The sequence below is a fragment of the Macaca thibetana genome, chromosome 8, assembly GCF_024542745.1.
Source record: "Macaca thibetana thibetana isolate TM-01 chromosome 8, ASM2454274v1, whole genome shotgun sequence".
Taxonomy (NCBI): domain Eukaryota; kingdom Metazoa; phylum Chordata; class Mammalia; order Primates; family Cercopithecidae; genus Macaca; species Macaca thibetana.
In genome coordinates, this window is record NC_065585.1 from 51,206,425 (window position 1) to 51,223,216 (window position 16,792).

The 16,792-nt window shown below is 43.5% G+C and overlaps 1 protein-coding gene and 1 long non-coding RNA gene across 6 annotated transcripts; one reads left to right on the top strand and one right to left on the bottom strand.

Annotated features, from left to right (window-relative positions):
• Positions 1-6,259: 6,259 nt before the first annotated feature.
• Positions 6,260-15,717, bottom strand: PDP1 (pyruvate dehydrogenase phosphatase catalytic subunit 1). 5 transcript variants are annotated; one of them, XM_050800504.1, is made up of 3 exons: positions 15,449-15,604; positions 14,561-14,595; positions 6,260-10,356 (listed from the first exon to the last, which is right to left on the bottom strand). In XM_050800504.1, the coding sequence occupies exons 2-3, from the start codon at positions 14,589-14,591 to the stop codon at positions 8,699-8,701; spliced, it is 1,689 nt and encodes a 562-aa protein (XP_050656461.1). In that variant the 5' UTR covers positions 14,592-14,595; positions 15,449-15,604; the 3' UTR covers positions 6,260-8,698. The 5 variants fall into 5 exon arrangements, with proteins under 5 accessions (XP_050656461.1, XP_050656462.1, XP_050656463.1 ...); XM_050800505.1 differs by having other exon boundaries at positions 15,310-15,604; XM_050800506.1 differs by lacking the exon at positions 14,561-14,595 and having other exon boundaries at positions 15,449-15,717.
• Positions 15,718-15,790: 73 nt separating this feature from the next.
• Positions 15,791-16,792, top strand: LOC126960868 (uncharacterized). The gene is made up of 2 exons (XR_007728133.1): positions 15,791-15,960; positions 16,237-16,792. It is a non-coding gene; the product is annotated as an uncharacterized LOC126960868 (long non-coding RNA).

The following is a 16,792-nucleotide window of genomic DNA, read 5'->3' on the forward strand; positions in this document are numbered from 1 at the left end:
TAACGAGAAACGCCCACAGGTGTGAGGGGCAGGCCACCCCTTCAGATTGGACTGAACCAACCTGCGGCTGGTAATTCAATCCAGCTATCATGGTCCAAGACTTTGATGGACGGCTGGTTAGGTTATTCAAGTTCAGTGGCTTTTAAGTTGCCCAATACCTGAGTAGTGTTCAGTAAGTGTACTATAGTAGCCAAGGAACTGAGGGAACGAAAATATGACTATGTTTGAATTAAACACCAGGTTACTAAATTTGACTGCAGACCCACAAATGACTAATGGCAATATGCAAATCACACAGATGTTCTCTTGTTTAACCATCAACCCTTCCTCACTTAAATTAGTCTGGATTCCTACCTGTGAGTGGCTAGAAGCCAGATCTCAGCCTGGCACGGGTCCAGCTGACCTTCCTTTGTCCTTCCTCCCACGGCTGCCCCCACCAACTCTGGCATCCATGCTTGTCTTGGTTGGCCTTTGCCTTCTCAAGCAGTTCTGTCTCTAAAGGTTTGAGTGCTCCACAGTGACCGTGTATTTGCTTAGGGCTCTTCTGTGCTGTTCGTACCTTTCCCTCATCACCCACCACAGCTGCCCGCCAGTGCATAGTTCTACCCATATGAAAGGCACTCAGAGCTCCTCAAACACGAGTTCTACCTTCTTCCAAGAAAGTCATGCCTCGATTCTTTTTTTTTTTTCTATTGTTGTTTGTTTGTTTGTTTGAGACACAGTCTTGCTCTGTCACCCAGGCTGGAGTACAATGGCACAATCTCGGCTCACTGCAACTTCCGCCTCCAAGGTTTAAGAGATTCTCCTGCCTCAGCCTCCCAAGTAGCTGGGATTACAAGCATGCACCACCACGCCCGCCTAATTTTTGTATTTTTAGTAGAGACAGGGTTTCACCATGTTGGCCAGGCTGGTCTCAAACTCCTGACCTCAGGTGATCCACCCGCCTCGGCCTCTCAAAGTGCTGGGATTACAGGTGTGAGCCACCGAGCCTGGCCCCTGGATTCTTTCCTGCCTGGCAAATCCCTTTTCCCCTTTAAAATCTCTGCTCAAGCACTGTCCCTTCTAATGAAACTTCCCCGACTCTCTAGGGCCTGCCTTGTCACTATGGCACAGCAGGACAGTCACTGTTTTTTTCTGGATTATTGTTGAAATTTTGTATTTGTCTTAATTTCTGAAACATCCTTAATTACCAAAGGGTAATTATTATTTTATGCAATGGTAATTTTCTCTCCAAACTGTGAGCTCCTTGAAGGCAGACCCTACCTTTTAACCACCTTTCACCCCTAACACCTATCCTCAGTGTCTGGACTATGCTAACCAATAAATACTTCAACAATTGAAACAGGGAACTAAGAAACATGTACCTGTGTACTGCAATGCACTGATAACTGAGAAACAACTGGTTCTAACCTATAAAACCATAATTCTGTTTTTTCTGCCCCCAGCTCACTCCTTCCATCTGTTGGGGGCTCCATTCCCTGTGTGCTATGTTAACTGCTGGGCTATGTCAATTTTCATTTCTGCTTCTCAAGGAATCACTTGCTTATTGGCCACTTAGACCTCAGACTTTCTCGATTCCAAAGGAATCATTCTGGTTACATGGAGAGGCCAGGCAGCATGCTGTTGATTAAACATGCAGGCTTTGAAATACACAGACATGAATTTGTTTGTTGTGTGACGCTGGACATGTTACCTAGCCTCTTTGTGCTGGATAAAATAGAGGATATAATACTTCAGCTTGCTTTGAAGCTTATGTTGGTCAGGTCTCAGCAGGAAACTGACTTTACCCTAGATGTTTCAAATGAATGGATTTCTTATAGAGGTTTGAACAAGGGTAAAGGAACAAACAAAGGATGGTGGGGCACCAGGAGACTAACAACAGTAGAAGTCATTACCCTCCCTAAGGCTGAAAGGACAAAGGAAGGAAACAATGTTACCTGAGCCCACTGAGGCCTGGAATCATGGAAGACGAGCAGTACAGCGTGAGGGTTACAGCCAAGGCTGGAGATGCAGCCCACAGCATGGAGGGAATAAGGAAGAAATATCCTGGCCTCTCTCTCATCCCACCCTCTGATCATCTGCTGGTGTTACCTGTTTGTTGAACTGAAATGGCAATCAGGAGGCAAATGAGCCCTGGGAGCTACAGCCTGCAGGGTATGGCTTCCTGGTCCACAGAGCAGGGCAGAGACAGCCTAAGAAGGGATTGATGGGCCAGACAATAGCCGGCACAAGGATAAAATGAGGAAATGTAATCGGTGTACTTTTCACAGAACCGGGCACATAGTAAGTACACAAAAAACAATAGTTGTGGTTACTGTTAGTATTACTATGGCTGCAACATCAGTGTGTTTTCTGGTTATGCCGGGAGCCACGGGGCTCTGACTTCATGGTCAACAAGGCCCTGCTTTAATAACCCTCATTCTCTCTGGTCTGCTCAGTCTCACAGCTGTCTCTCCTGACACGAGGGCCTTAATGATCCCATCTCTGTTTTCATCAGGCTAAATTAGGCTATTTAACTTATCTACAGGTTTGGAGCAAAGAAAAATAATTTCTAAGCAAAGTTCTTTGTAGAAAACTATCCTTCTGAGTACCACAGATCCCTTTCCATATGGTCAGTTTCAAAGACTTTCCTTTTTGCTTATCTAATGGACCAGGACTAAATGGCCATGCTAATGTCAAATGCTGCTGCCCTACCATAAAATATGTGCGCATAAGGGTTTGAAAATGATTTTTTTTTTTTTTTTTAAAGACAGAGTCTCGCTCTGTCACCAGGCTGGAGTGCAGTGGCGCAATCTTGGCTCACTGCAACCTCCACCTCCAGGGTTCAAGTGATTCTCCTGTCTCAGCCTCCCAAGTAGCTGGGATTACAGGTATGCACCACCATGCCCAACTAGTTTTTTTGTATTTTTAGTAGAGATGAGGTTTCGCCACACTGGCCAGGGAGCTCTTGAACTCCTGACCTCAGGTGATTTACCCACCTCAGCCTCAGCACTGTAAAGTGCTGAGATTACAGGCATGACCCACCGTGCCCGGCCAAAAATGATTTTTAAAGTCCTTTACCTTGCTACCATTTAGCTCACTGCTGTCTTTCCGGTGCTTTGCGCTCATGCTTGTCACTGGTGCAAATTATTAGGATCTGATGCTCCCTGACCCCATTACTGCTTCTGTAATCACTACGGTAATTGCCAATACCATTCTTTCCCTTCCCTCTTCTTGTTTTTCCTAGCTTAGGTCTCTTGTCACATTTCCCATTCTTCTCAGCGTTCATGCTGGAAGGCTGGTCTCTGAGGCAACACTGCCAGCAAATAAAACAGTTCCTGGCCTTCAAAAAGACAATCTGGTTCATCGCCACGGATGAGATAAAATCTTTAGTTGACTCTTCTTGGCTGCTTGTTGCTAGTGCCCAGAGTTTAAAGTTTCTGAAAGGCTGAATGTGATCACTAACCTCAGACTTTAGTATTTGTGCACTTTGAGCATGTTACAAGCAGAGTCAGTGAACTGTGTACATTTTAGAAAAGCAGAGAACTGGCCGGGCGTGGTGGCTCACGTCTGTAATCCCAGCACTTTGGGAAGCCAAGGCAGGCGGATCACCTGAGGTCGGAAGTTCAAGACCAGCCTGACCAACATGGAGAAACCCCGTCTCTACTAAAAATACAAAATTAGCCGGGTGTGGTGGCACATGCCTGTAATCCCAGCTACTCGGGAGGCTGAGGCAGGAGAATCACTTGAACCCAGGAGACGGTTGTAGTGAGCCGAGATTGCACCACTGCACTCTAGCCTAGGCAAGAAAAGCGAAACTCCATCTCAAAAAGAAAAAAAGAAAAGAAAAGAAAGAAAAGCAGAGAAATTCATCAGTTTGGGCAGGATCTTGGATGGAAAACTGTCTCCTCCACCTGCCTTTGGGTAGGGGTAGTAAGATGAACTCAGATGAAATATCCAGTCTTTTTGAAGCTGGGTACCTGATACTCACAAATAGCAGCTACAGTTCCTGGTGGACCCTCAAGGAAATGCTTCTCTCATTCTGTGCATAGGGAGCTTCTGGGAGTCAAGGGTTGGATGGGGACCATTTATGAACCTAAATATTGGCTAAATAACTGAGCCTAAATTGTGTGGACCTTAATATTACATGCACTGGATAACCATTTTTAATGACACATGGAGTATATGAATTTCATCATTCCTAATATATTCGTTTTGAAGACTTGTAATTTGAGAGCTACTTAGAAAACAATGCTATGCATTATGATTCAATCCAGGGTTATAAATTGCATTGTTGTAAGAACTGGACACATAGCATTTAATAGGATTAAGCTTGGCTTTTAAAGTACATTCTGAAAGGAAAAAACGAAATGACTTTCATACCGTAACAAGCCAATTCTGATGCCATTAAGATGTCTTCATTTATTCAGCTTGTTTAGGTAGTAAAGGCACCACTGCATCAATTTTAACAGAACGCAGCTTTTGAAGGTCTGAAAAACTCTACAATGAATAGCAATTGTTCTATTATTTATGAAAAAGTCAGAATTAAACATGTCAACCTATGGAAAGGATAACAGCTACCTAGATCCTCTTGCTATATCCAAGGACAAATGAACAACCCACATTCAGGTATGTGTTTGACTAGTGAACATGGAAGCTCATTCTAAGCAGTGTTAACTTTGTTCAATGAAAGCAGAAATACTCAAGTCAGTCGCCCCATCCCCAGCAGTCAGCACTTCATCCTCTTCCTTCCTCATCCCTAATCATAGCTATGGCCAATGCAGCAATAAACCCAAACCATCAAAAACCAAGCTATATGAGCTTAGGAGGTTGAGGCTGCAATAAACTGTGATCACACCACTACACTCCAGTCTGGGTGACAGAGTGAGACATTTTTCAAAAAACAGACAAAAAACCCACCGAGGTATAACTTGCCATTTTCTCAATTTGTCATTAACACAATAATTTACCAAGCTTAATGAACTCAACAAAATTCTCAGTGGGAGAGGAACAGAGAAGCCAATAGCAACGGGCCACACCTTAATCCCACCAAACTTTTCACCATGAAAAATTCCCACCATTTGTTTTAAGGGCATTAAAGGGTCCTATCATCAAAGCTTTAACATAAAACTTACTGGTAATCATTATTTGCAAAGTTAAAGCTACACCTTAACCAAACAGCATTTCTGAGAATTATTAATCTAAAAATTATCTTTAAAGGGGAGGAGGGGGAGACTGACAACATCCATCAATAGAGAATGGATAAATTGTGATACATTCAAACACTGGAATGCTACTCAGTAACAAGGAACAGACTATGAATACAACATAAGTGAATCTCCAAAAATTGAGCAAAAGTCAAACATACAAAGTACATATATGGGCCGGGTACAGTGGCTTATGCCTGTAATCCCAGTACTTTGGAAAGCTGATGTGGGCAGATCACTTGAGGTCAGGCGTTTGAAACCAGCCTGGCTAACATGGTGAAATCCCGTCTCCACTAAAAATACAAAAGTTAGCCAGGTGTGATGAGACATGCTTGTAGTCCCAGTTACTCGGGAGGCTAAGGCAGGAGGATTGCTCGAACCCAGGAGGTGGAGGCTGCAGTGAGCCGAGATCATGCACTCCAGCCAGGGCGACAGAGCAAGACTGTCTGAAAAAAAAAAAAGTACATGTATGATTTACATAAATTTCTAGAAGCAAAATTATAGTGAGAAAAGTGGAACGATAGTTATGAGAGGGATTAATGGGAAAGGGGCATAGGGAATTTTCTGAAGGAAAAGTTTTATATCTTTATTGGGGTGTTACCAAATGTTACATCGCAAATTTTAAATCTGTGCATTTTGTTTAAATTATACCTCAATTTTGGTTTGGCGTGGTGGTTCATGCCCGTAAACCCAGCACTTTGGGAATCGGGTGGATCACAAGGTCAGGAGTTCAAGACCAGCCTGGCCAATATGATGAAACCCCGTCTCTACTAAAAATACATAAATTAGCCAGGCATGGTGGCATGCACCTGTAGTCCCAGCTACTCAGGAGGCTGAGGCAAAAGAACTGCTTGAACCCAAGAGGCAGAGGTTGCAGTAAGACGAGATCGTGCCACTGCACTCCAGCTTTGGCGACAAAGCGAGACTCTGTCTCAAAAAGAAAAAAACAAAAATTTACCTTAATTTTTACAGATTTGAAGTACTATGTATCTACTGGATCCTAAAGTTAAACATAATCTACCATGCATAGGAAGCATCTAATGAATCTTGTTATTAAAAACCAACACAGGACATTCAGAAAGCAGATATGAAAGCTTTAATTCACCATGGGCATTTCTCCAACCATTCTGTACATTAAACTTTCATGTCTTCACACACATACATCTTTTATAAGACAGTTTTCTTACCAATACGGTACTCTGTACCATACCAACATTCCATTTAACTAGTTAAGGGTGTATTATGTATCATGAACCACTGATTAAATATAAATACAGAAGTTGAATACATACATTAGAAAGTTTAAATTTTACAAAAATTTAAGAAAGGCTAAATACCATGAAAGTTTACATGTATTCTTTAATTCTAGACACCGTATCACAGTGACAACCAATTACAATAAAATCACAATTGCTTTTAGATGACAGTACATTCAGATTTCTAATACCCAATTACTTTCATTTCTACAATGTCAACTCCATGCTGCATTTTCATTTCTATAGAGAGTAGACCAGCTTTCAGACTGCAGACCAAGTTTCTTGTGTAATAATATTACTATCTTGATCATGACCACAGGAAACCAATTTTATATTCCCTATACTATATAGAGATGAGACATTATTTGGTGTATAATATGAAACTCTTCAGTGGTGGTGTTCAAGAACATTCAAATAGTAGCTGAAAATAGGGTTTGCTAGAGCAGTCCACATATATCATTAAAAGAAAAAGGCCCAGTCAAAACATTTAGAAATAAATATATAGTACAGCCTTTCCCTCTCCCAAATACTTCCCAGGAAAAAAATTCCAAGCTGACTTCCAAAAAAAAAAAAAAAACCCACAAATAAAAACAAAAACACCTCAAAAAATAAACATTATATGATATTCTGAGCAGCAATCTTCCTGAGTCTATTTTCAATTGAAGCAAATTCTGCAGCCAATACTACACTGATTCAGTATCCACACTCCAGAAGGAGTCCTTGAACATCTAGTTCATATCCCCCAAAAATGTGAAAAGACTCCTAAACACCCAAGTTATTACACAATGGGAAGCTGATATTGGCTTGTATTAAAATCCAGGTGAATATCAAACATAATCACAGCCATTTTTTAACAGTGATGCTAGAATAAGTGATGAAAGTATATGCACAGCTGTATACAGATCACTACTAAACACAGGAACAAAATGCCATTTGATGCATAGTAAATAAGCTCCCAAAAAGCCAATTTGAATATATTTATTTCATTTACGTTGATACAGTATTAGAAGGGACTGAATATAATTATGGAGACTGCTGCAAACATTTGATGTCACTAAGTAAGTGTTCTATTAAGCATCAGGCATGCACAGTAGTTACCTTTTAAAGTTTCTCATGTATATATCTTAACACGTATATCTTAAGCTACAATATGTTTAAAGCATTTAGTCATTTTAAACCCAAATATTTTAATTGACCTATGTCTAAATGGAGAAAAACAAAAACTTTCTCCTGTCTCAATACCCAATGGTAATATTAAACCTTATTCCCCAAATTGATAAACTTATTTTATATATGTCATCTTTAAAATTCCAAAAATGATGAAAAGTCTTATCACTACTAAATAAGAAGTACGATTCCCCGGCAGCAGTCTACCCACCACACACTTACAGCATGCCAAGCCTTTGGGGATTATGTAAGAGTGTTGTGCTGGTGGCTACAGATGACAATAATTGAAGAGGTCAGTCTCTTCTTTTTATTCTGGATCTCCTTATTTTAAACTAAAGCTTTTCATTAATACAAATAAAAAATCTTTTTTTCTTTATTTAACTTCAATAGAAGAGTAGATAAAACTAAAAACCCTTATTGTCTCCAAGTGTGTGGCAAAATAGAAAATGTTTCAATTACATTAGGAAATCGGGTGGATAACGGAGTATAGTTATTCCACTTAAGAAGCATTCCAGTCAAATAATCACAAAAACGAATTCAGATTGCTTGGATCTTGGTCATTTATGGCTTAAAGAATTGGATTTGAAAACCACTTCAGGCTAAAATAAATGTATATGAATAATGCACAGACTGTGTACCTAGAAAATCATGCAATAAATATATGTTCTCACGTACACTGGAATCTCAGTGAAGAAAGGGGTCTGTAGGTGTGAACAGTACTGTTTCTTCACTTTAACCAAGAGACTACACACAGCAAGATACTTGCTTTTGGCCTATTCAAGATCTTATTTGCCAGGTCATCCTAATTTTCTCAGGTTGGTAAAAGAAGCCAATGTTTCAAGACACCTGTGATAAAGAAGTGACTTGCTTCAAGTGCAGGTGCCATGAAATCTGAGCTAGGCAGAACCAGACTCTCCTGACCCTGCCACCCTGCTGCAAAGTCAATTTAAAGTACCTGACTAGCTAGAGTATCAAACGGGTAAATGCTTAGAATGACCAACTGGAAATGTTTATTATAGTAGTATCTTTTTTAAAAATCTGCCCTTTAAATGCATATCATTTGAGAATTGCCAGTGAAAGAGCCACTCACTATTCTTGGTTTTGATACGCCCCTACGACATGAGAATTGAACTGAACTACAATGATTGTAATGTCATCTCTGTACATTCGAGCAAGCTCTTCAGGAAGACTAAGCATTTTGGAGAGGCGCTCATGATCAACAGTCCCAAACTCGTTGTTGCCCACAGCATGGCGAATGAGATGGGTTGCTGCATTCTGATCCTCAAATACCGAGGACATTTTGGTTCTCCTTTCTGTTAAAAGGCCGTGCATCTGTCCCAGAGTCACCTTGTAGCCACCAACAGCTATTGGCTGTTGGTGATGCATGCCAGTTAAGTACTCACCCACAATCCTAACCACATCCTGCCTATGCATAGTCTCCCACAACCCATCAGTAGCCAACACCAGAAACTTATCCTGTGGCCTTAATCGGTGGTAAGTTACCTCTGGCTCAGCAGTGAGATAAGGAGGTGTGTGATAATTAGGAGGAATAAATTTGGTATATTCATTGTCATTCAACTGGTCTGGGCCAGATTCTATCACTCTCTTTTGAAGGTCAATGCTCCATTTGAACTTTACATCTCCAAAAGCCCTAAATGGCATCAGCAAGCCAAGCAGCCGATCCTGTTTCACCACACTCTTGGCCTCACTCTTTGGATGTTCCAATTTCAGCCGTTCTAGTTCTCTTTCATTCTGAGCATTGTGGTCATTAGACAGCGTGACTGCTGACCATGAGCCGTCCTCTTCCTGCACACCCAGCATGGCTCTGCTATCGCCAGTATTGGCCACATGAAGGTCAACACCATCCACATGGGCCACACAAGCAGTGGCTCCAGAAAATGCCACTCGAAGCACCAGATAGTTGAGGAAGGAATTAGGATCACCAACTTGTGCCTCCAAGGAGATGTCATTATCAAGCCTCTTGAAAGCATTAATTAGGGCCTCCTTAACATCAATATCAGTTGACTCACCAGTGTTGAGGTCTATAAGCTCTTGCCAGTAAGTCCTCAAGCTGTTAAAGTACAATTTGGATGCCTCCTTACTAAAGTAATCATTGGGGTGCTTGTGCCACTGGAGAATGGGTAGCAGTGCCCGGCCACTCTCCACTGCATTTTCAATCTCTAGCAAAGTCTCATGGGGTAACAAAGAGACAGCAATATAATAAAAAAGTCTCTCACTGACTGCCTGGGAACAAGCACAACCTGCATGGCCATCAAAAACCCCCAAAAGCATCCCTCTGGTCTGCAGGCAGGTTGCTGCACTTCTCCGGTCCTCAATGGGCGCATTTGCAGGCAGCTGATTGCTGTCAAATCCAAGGATAGAACTGACATTTTTGCCATCAAATTCTGGCACTTTGAAACTGTATTCATTAGCTTTAAGGATGCTATTGACTTGTGGAGGTGTGAGGTAAAATTTCTGTGGTGTGGAAGCATATCTCCTTCCTTGGGTGTACTGCCACCAGTTCTCCTTTGGCCTGCAAAAGGTAGCATATGCTGGATGAGGTGTATATCTCAGTCGACTCTGAGGAACGTAGGGTGAGGAACAACAGAGATGTTTGTGGTGGCAGTAACATGCAGTGCCATAGATCCTGCTCAGTTCACAGTTACGGATCAGAGGAAAAAACAGTTGAGTTGGTGCTGGCATGGCATCAGAGAACAGTGGCAGGCTGGAACTTCTGACTGGGATTCCTAGACAGCAAATTAGACAGATGTACACAAAGAAAAGAGTTACATTTCAGGATACTTAATCTAGCTTTGCCTTCATAACAAATATTAAGCAAGTCAATCTACATGCTAAGCCTTTGTTAGAAGGTACTACATTTTATACACACATCATGTACTATTTCTACAGGGTGTATTCTGGTAGGCACAACTCCCAATTATTCGTGGAACCAGGACTGAACTCCTGGCTCCTGTACTCAAACTTCAATTTTCTCTTTTCTTTGTTCTTCTTTGTGCAGTACAAACTGTGCAGAATGTACAACAGATTTGGCTGGGGAAAGCTGAGGAGATGAAGGTTATATAACATTATGCAGTAGCAGTCTACCTGACCAATCATCCTTCTATCTCCCTATCCTTAAAAAATGCCTTGAAATCTCCCATTTTACACAGGGACTTCTTCAATTTATGAAGATCCTTTACATAGACCTGTGGTCAATTTTGGCATGATTACACATGGCTATGATCAAAAGTGTTAAGATGCAGCCCAAACATATGTATATTCATGAATTACTGCCACCAGTTCTCCTTTGGCCTGCAAAAGGTAGCATATGCTGGATGCGGTGTGTATCTCAGTCGACTCTGAGGAATGTAGGGTGAGGAACAACAGAGACGTTTGTACATCATATACATATTTTGCTATAGTAATATGCATTGTAACATACACAGAAAAATTTCTACATAATTAAATAAAAAAAGAAATTCCAGTATTTCTCTCCTGTACCCCAGTAGATGGTCTTGCAAAACTTGCTTCTCTAGACCACTGTGGCAATTTGCCAGGCTAATGGGCATAGGTCTGCCACCAACTCCCAAATAATCTTGGAAAAGTCAGCTCACATCTTTGAGTCTCACTCTTCTAACTTGTAAATGAACACAATGGAACAGATGCTATCTAAGGCTTTTCTAGGATTCATGCCTTTATGCTTATGGAAGTGAGGCTTTGAAATAAAATTCAGGTTTCATTTATTCACTGTTGAATTCTACCGTGCCATTCATGATTTAAAAAAAAAAAAAAAAGTTTAAGTATTGTAGTAGCTCTAAAGCTTTGTTAGTAACATAAATGACTTCAGTCCTAGAACTTAATTTACCTACTAACAATGTCCCCTGCTTAGCAGCCATAAGGAAAAACCATGTAAGTATTTTCATCTACTATGGATCCAAAGTAGAATTAACCCCTAGAAAAATGTTTTCTTGGATATGGTAATTACTGTGATTTCATCATTACACAATGTCTACCAATATACACACACTGAAACATCACAGTGTATCCCATAAATATATACTATTATGTGTCAATTGTAAATTTAAAATAAATTTCAAAAAACCAAAAATGTTTTTTCTCACATTAAAGAAAAAAAAAAGCTATTTATTTGCTCCAGGAAAGCAGTATAGTCAAATAATAGTCTAAGGTTTGGATTGAAAAGGTACAGCAATATAATTACAAACTTTAAAAAAATCCTATCACTCACTATATGCACTGAAAATAATTTCTGGGCATTTATTTGGAAAATTTAATAAATATATCATTAATCTAGATAATTCAAGCAAGAAAAAATCCCTCTTCTTCCTCAATAAAATATATTTTCCCTGAATTCTTGAGATACTGCTTCAAAATAGTCTTTTGGACTACAAAGAAACACACTTTAGAAATACTTTAAATAAACAAATGCAATAAACAAAAAGGAACATGGAAAATAAAACCATCTGAGTTAATAGCAACTATTCCTTCCCAGGGCTAAACTCATTAAGAAACAAAAGAATTTACAAATATCATAGCAAGTGTTAGCTATATATTATTTTCATATACATTTTTTGAAGAATAATTTGAGAAAAAGTGATAAACTGGGGTAGCGGGAAGCAAAGAAAACTAAACACCGAATAATCACTGATTCTTGTTTGCTTCTGTAAAAAGCACTACATAAGCCAGCCACACAGATTCTCTTCTGCAAGTAGCATAAAGTACCATCATTTTAACTGCACTATCTAAGAAGGGATTTGTTTACGGAAATGAAGACAAGATCAGGCAATAGAAAGTAATGGCTATAATTTTGGAAATAAGAATCTGTAACTAAAAAAGTATTCTGAAATGCACTAATGAAAAACAGAAATTCCAGAAAAACAGGAATCCATCAGGAGTAACCATTTAAATAAAAGCACTTCAAACTGAATACCTGAAAGTCATCCAGAGGTTAAGTGTACATGACTGAGCCAGAAGATGTGCTCAAATGTTGGGCCACATGACAGCGGCTTCCACACTTAAACCGTATCTCTTTTTAGGTTTGCACGCAGAAAGCATATCAACTCATTTTGTGCTTTGTATAAAGGTTTCCTATCATTAAAAATGTAAACGAACGTAATCTTAATGAAAACAATTTTTCTTCATAATTTTATGACTGCATTTGCTCTTTCTTTAAAACTTAAGAATCTTACAGAAAAAAAAAGAAAAAGAAAATGTGCCTCTATGGAATGTAAATTGACTCAAAATACTATTTGTGTATGGGGGAGGGAGGGTTGACAGATGCATAACAGTGTTTGATTGTCTGAGGAATAACAAATCCAGGAAACCTGCACTTTACTTAAATTCCTTTGCTTCGTCATTTTTCTGGGTGTGTGGCGGGGGGACGGGAGGAGGAGTTGGAGTGCAATGGCGTGATCTCGGCTCACTGCAACCTCTGCCTCCCGGGTTTAAGCGATTCTCCCGCCTCAGCCTCCCGAGTAGCTGGGATTACCACGCCCGGATAATTCTGTATTTTCAGTAGAGATGGGGTTTCACCATGTTGGTCAGGTTGGTTTCCAACTCCTGACCTCAGGCCATCCACCCGCCTCAGCCTCCCAAAGTGCTGGGGTTACAGGGATGAGCCACCGCATCCGGCTTGGTTTGACATCTTTTCTACTTTTGTAGTTCACTGCAAAATGAATGAAATCTAGTGACAAAAAGCTAATGATTCACACAGCAGGTGCTTTTAATAATACTTATATTCAAACATCAAACAAATTCTCCACTACATTTTTCCTTCGAGGCAAAAGTTCTTGCGATTAAAAACAAAAAAAGAGTGAATTTTATTGACTGTATCTTTCAGTTATGCAGAGGCTTAGCACATGGACTGAGATTATATCCTAATGCCCCAACTCCTAACATGCCTTCAAAAGACAAAATTCCTAGGGAAGTTGGAATTTATGAAAACTGTGCTGTGATCAATGAGCGTTCTATCCTCATCGGTACAAGTGATATATTCTCTCCATCAGATCAGATACCCTTGGGAGTCAAAGTACTTTAAAATGCTTTCATAAACAATAAGTGAGCACTGGAAAACTCTTAATTATCCTTCAGAATATCCACTGATACAACAAGAAAACCCTCTACATCAAAACTTTTGCTGACAAGCTTGTTAAATTAGTGTAGAAGGCTCTTGATCAGGCAATAAGAACAGCATCCAGGTACAACTGTTGGTAAAACAGAGCAGTGTCAAATTTTCAAGTTATTCCTGATCACAATTTTCACGGAAAAGTTCCTATTCCATGATCTAGACTCAGCCACGTTATACGCAGCATCTTCGTCCCAGGCAGATTTGGCTGATTTTGCCAATGACTAATAAAGAAAGATGCACTGCAACCAGAAACAGGAAAGAGACCCATCCATTCTTACTGATGTGCTTAGCAGAGCCTGTGCCAAGACATTTTTTCCACTCCATCAATAGACCTACGGACCAAATTAATTAGCAAACGCTATTAAGGCACCGACTCCGGAGCCCTTTAGCTTTGCAAAGCTTCTGATGTAAATGAAAAAGAAAAGCTATGCTAATCATTTAATGTGTCAGAACCCCAGTTTATGTAATCCGATTGCATTAAACACTCTACCTAAAGACCATCCACGATTTTTCAACATTTTTCTGGAAATGCCTAGCCATTTCACAGCTCCTGCTATCTTTTTACATGAATGAAGAATGATACGAAGCACCAAGCCAGTACCTGTTTGATTAGTTTCCTTTGTGGCTACCTGAAAAATTGCACTCACAAAGGCATCAAAGCTCTCCCAATCCAAGACGCCCTTGTTCCTTTTTCCAATCTATCTCATCCCTTAATACAACGCTGACCCACCTAAAACCATCCATACACAAAAATCTGTCACCATCCTTCCTGGGTACCCAACGCAGGTAGTTAAGTGAATACCTACCAATTCGTCTGGGCCCGGGACACACACACATTCTCCTGTCATCACAACACGGAGCCGACAACATCCACAACCCGCGCGGGCAGCAGCAGCGACAGCAGCACCGGCCCATTGAAAGCAAGGCAGAGATGCTCATTAGAGGAGGCGGCGGCGGGGAGGCGGGAGCGGAGGAGGGGCGAGGTCTCGCTCCAGCCCGGTGAATGGGCTGGGAGGGGGGAAGAGAATGGAGGAGGGATAAAGGGGTGGAGAGAACAAGGAAGCCAACCAAACCAACCCACCCCGCCGGGGAGGCAGAGCCACAGCCCAAGACAGCGCGGCCCAGGCGCGAGCAGGGGCGCGCCCCAAGGGCCAGCCCCTCCATCCAGTCGGGGCGCGAAGCCCATGGACGCGTACGGCAGCCCCGCCCGCTGCCCGCCCAGTCCTGTCCCGCCCCGCCCGGCCCGGCCCCACGGGTGCCCGCTTCAGTCCAGACTAACAGGGACCGGCCGGCGGCAAGCTGCCAGCGGGGCCAGCCCGGACCCGGGGTGCATCAGGGAGACACTCAGGCAGAGCCGCAGCCCTACAGCCTCCCCGGAGCTCGCACTGCCGCGGTCCCCGCGGCGCCCTTGGTGCTGACAGCCGGTGCGCCGAGGCCGGAAGACGCTAGGGCTGCACGGCGGCCCCGCCCCCGCCCCAAGCCCCCAGCCCCCAGCCCCCCGACGGCCCCCAGCGCCACCGCTCCCGCCCTACAGCCCCGACCCCCCGGTGCGCACCTGGCGCTCCAGGGCTCGTCCCGCCCTCCGCACGCCCGCGGCCGCCGATCCGCGAGCACGCCCGGCGCCCCCTCACAACTTTGGACGGGTGGAGGATCCCGGACGGGGCGGCTCGTGGCCGGGAGTAGGGAATACGAACCGGGCACCGCAGGAAACCAAACGATTGTCCCGAGGAGGAGGGGGCAACAACGACGCCGCCGCTCCGCGCTTTTTCCACTCAGCCCCGTGCAGCTCCCGGAGCGCGGGCCCTCGCCCCCAGCCGGCCCACTCTGCTCCCCTACCCTGCGGGGCCGCCACCCCGCCCCGCCCCGCCCGCACGTTCGGGCTGGAGTGCTTCCCGCCTCCCGATTGGCTGCGCAGTGGCGAGTGGGCGGGAAGGCGGAGAGGGCCGCGGCCGGGGGTGGGGCGGGGGCGGAAGAGGAGCGCGCTCCTTGCCAGCTTTGTGACGTCACGGGGGTCAGACAATCCCTTCCATTCGGCGCGAGCCGCCCATTGGTTCCCCGGGCCCGCCTCACGTGACCCCTCCCTTTAGCGGGTGGAAGGTGTGGCTGTGCGGCGCTAGGCGGTGGTCTGTGGAGCCGGGCGGCGTTGGCGGAGCAGGCTCCGAGATCGGGAGAGGGGAGGCGCCTGGACCGGCTCCAACGTCTTCGTGTGCGTGGGGCGCGAGGAACGGGCTGCTCCCCTGCCGTGCAGGCTTCCTCGAATCCCTTGCATCTCGGCGGGGATGCGGTGGTGTGGGTGGCCGGCCCAGCGGCCAAGCCTCCCCCGCGCCTCGCAGTTGGGTGGGGGCTTCCCAGGGTAGGCTACGGGAGCGGCTCTCAGCCTCACGGGAATCTCAACTCCCTGCGGCTCACCGCAGCCTGCGGTACAAGGCGTAGCAAAGAACCTCGAGAGTAGCTGTTGCTTCGTTCATTTGGTGTGTTGCAGATTTTAGAAGCATTAACGCCCATCATGTTTTCTGTCGTCCCAGGGAGATGAAGCAGGTGTAGACAGCAGCAAGACGGAACTGTGATGAGGGAATTCTCTCTGTAGCATAGATGTGTGCTCACGTTCTCCGAGGAGTTTTGAAATCAATATTGGCCCCGTTGCCCTGAATGGTTACAAGGAAAGAACACTGGACTTGGAGTCAGAAGACCTTCATCCGAGTCATTCCCTGCTCTAAGTCCCATTTCTGCTCCATGAGATTGTTTCCACCTCAGATGAGATTAGACTTAAGGTGGCATTGGTATTGGCTGTGGGAAAACAGAAGATATCTCGAGGGCTCTTCAGTGACTTCCATCCATACATCCCTTTTACGGGATAGTGGCTTCTAAGAGCTTCCTTGGAGATGGCAGGTAGAGCATTGCACTTATCTTCCCTAGTGTTCACCAATAAGTTGACTTTGATTTATTACACATAACTTATTACTAGCCAGTCAGGTTTACAAAATGATGTGGAGTGAATTACCTGATGTTTATGTAATAAAAAACGTCATATACCCAAA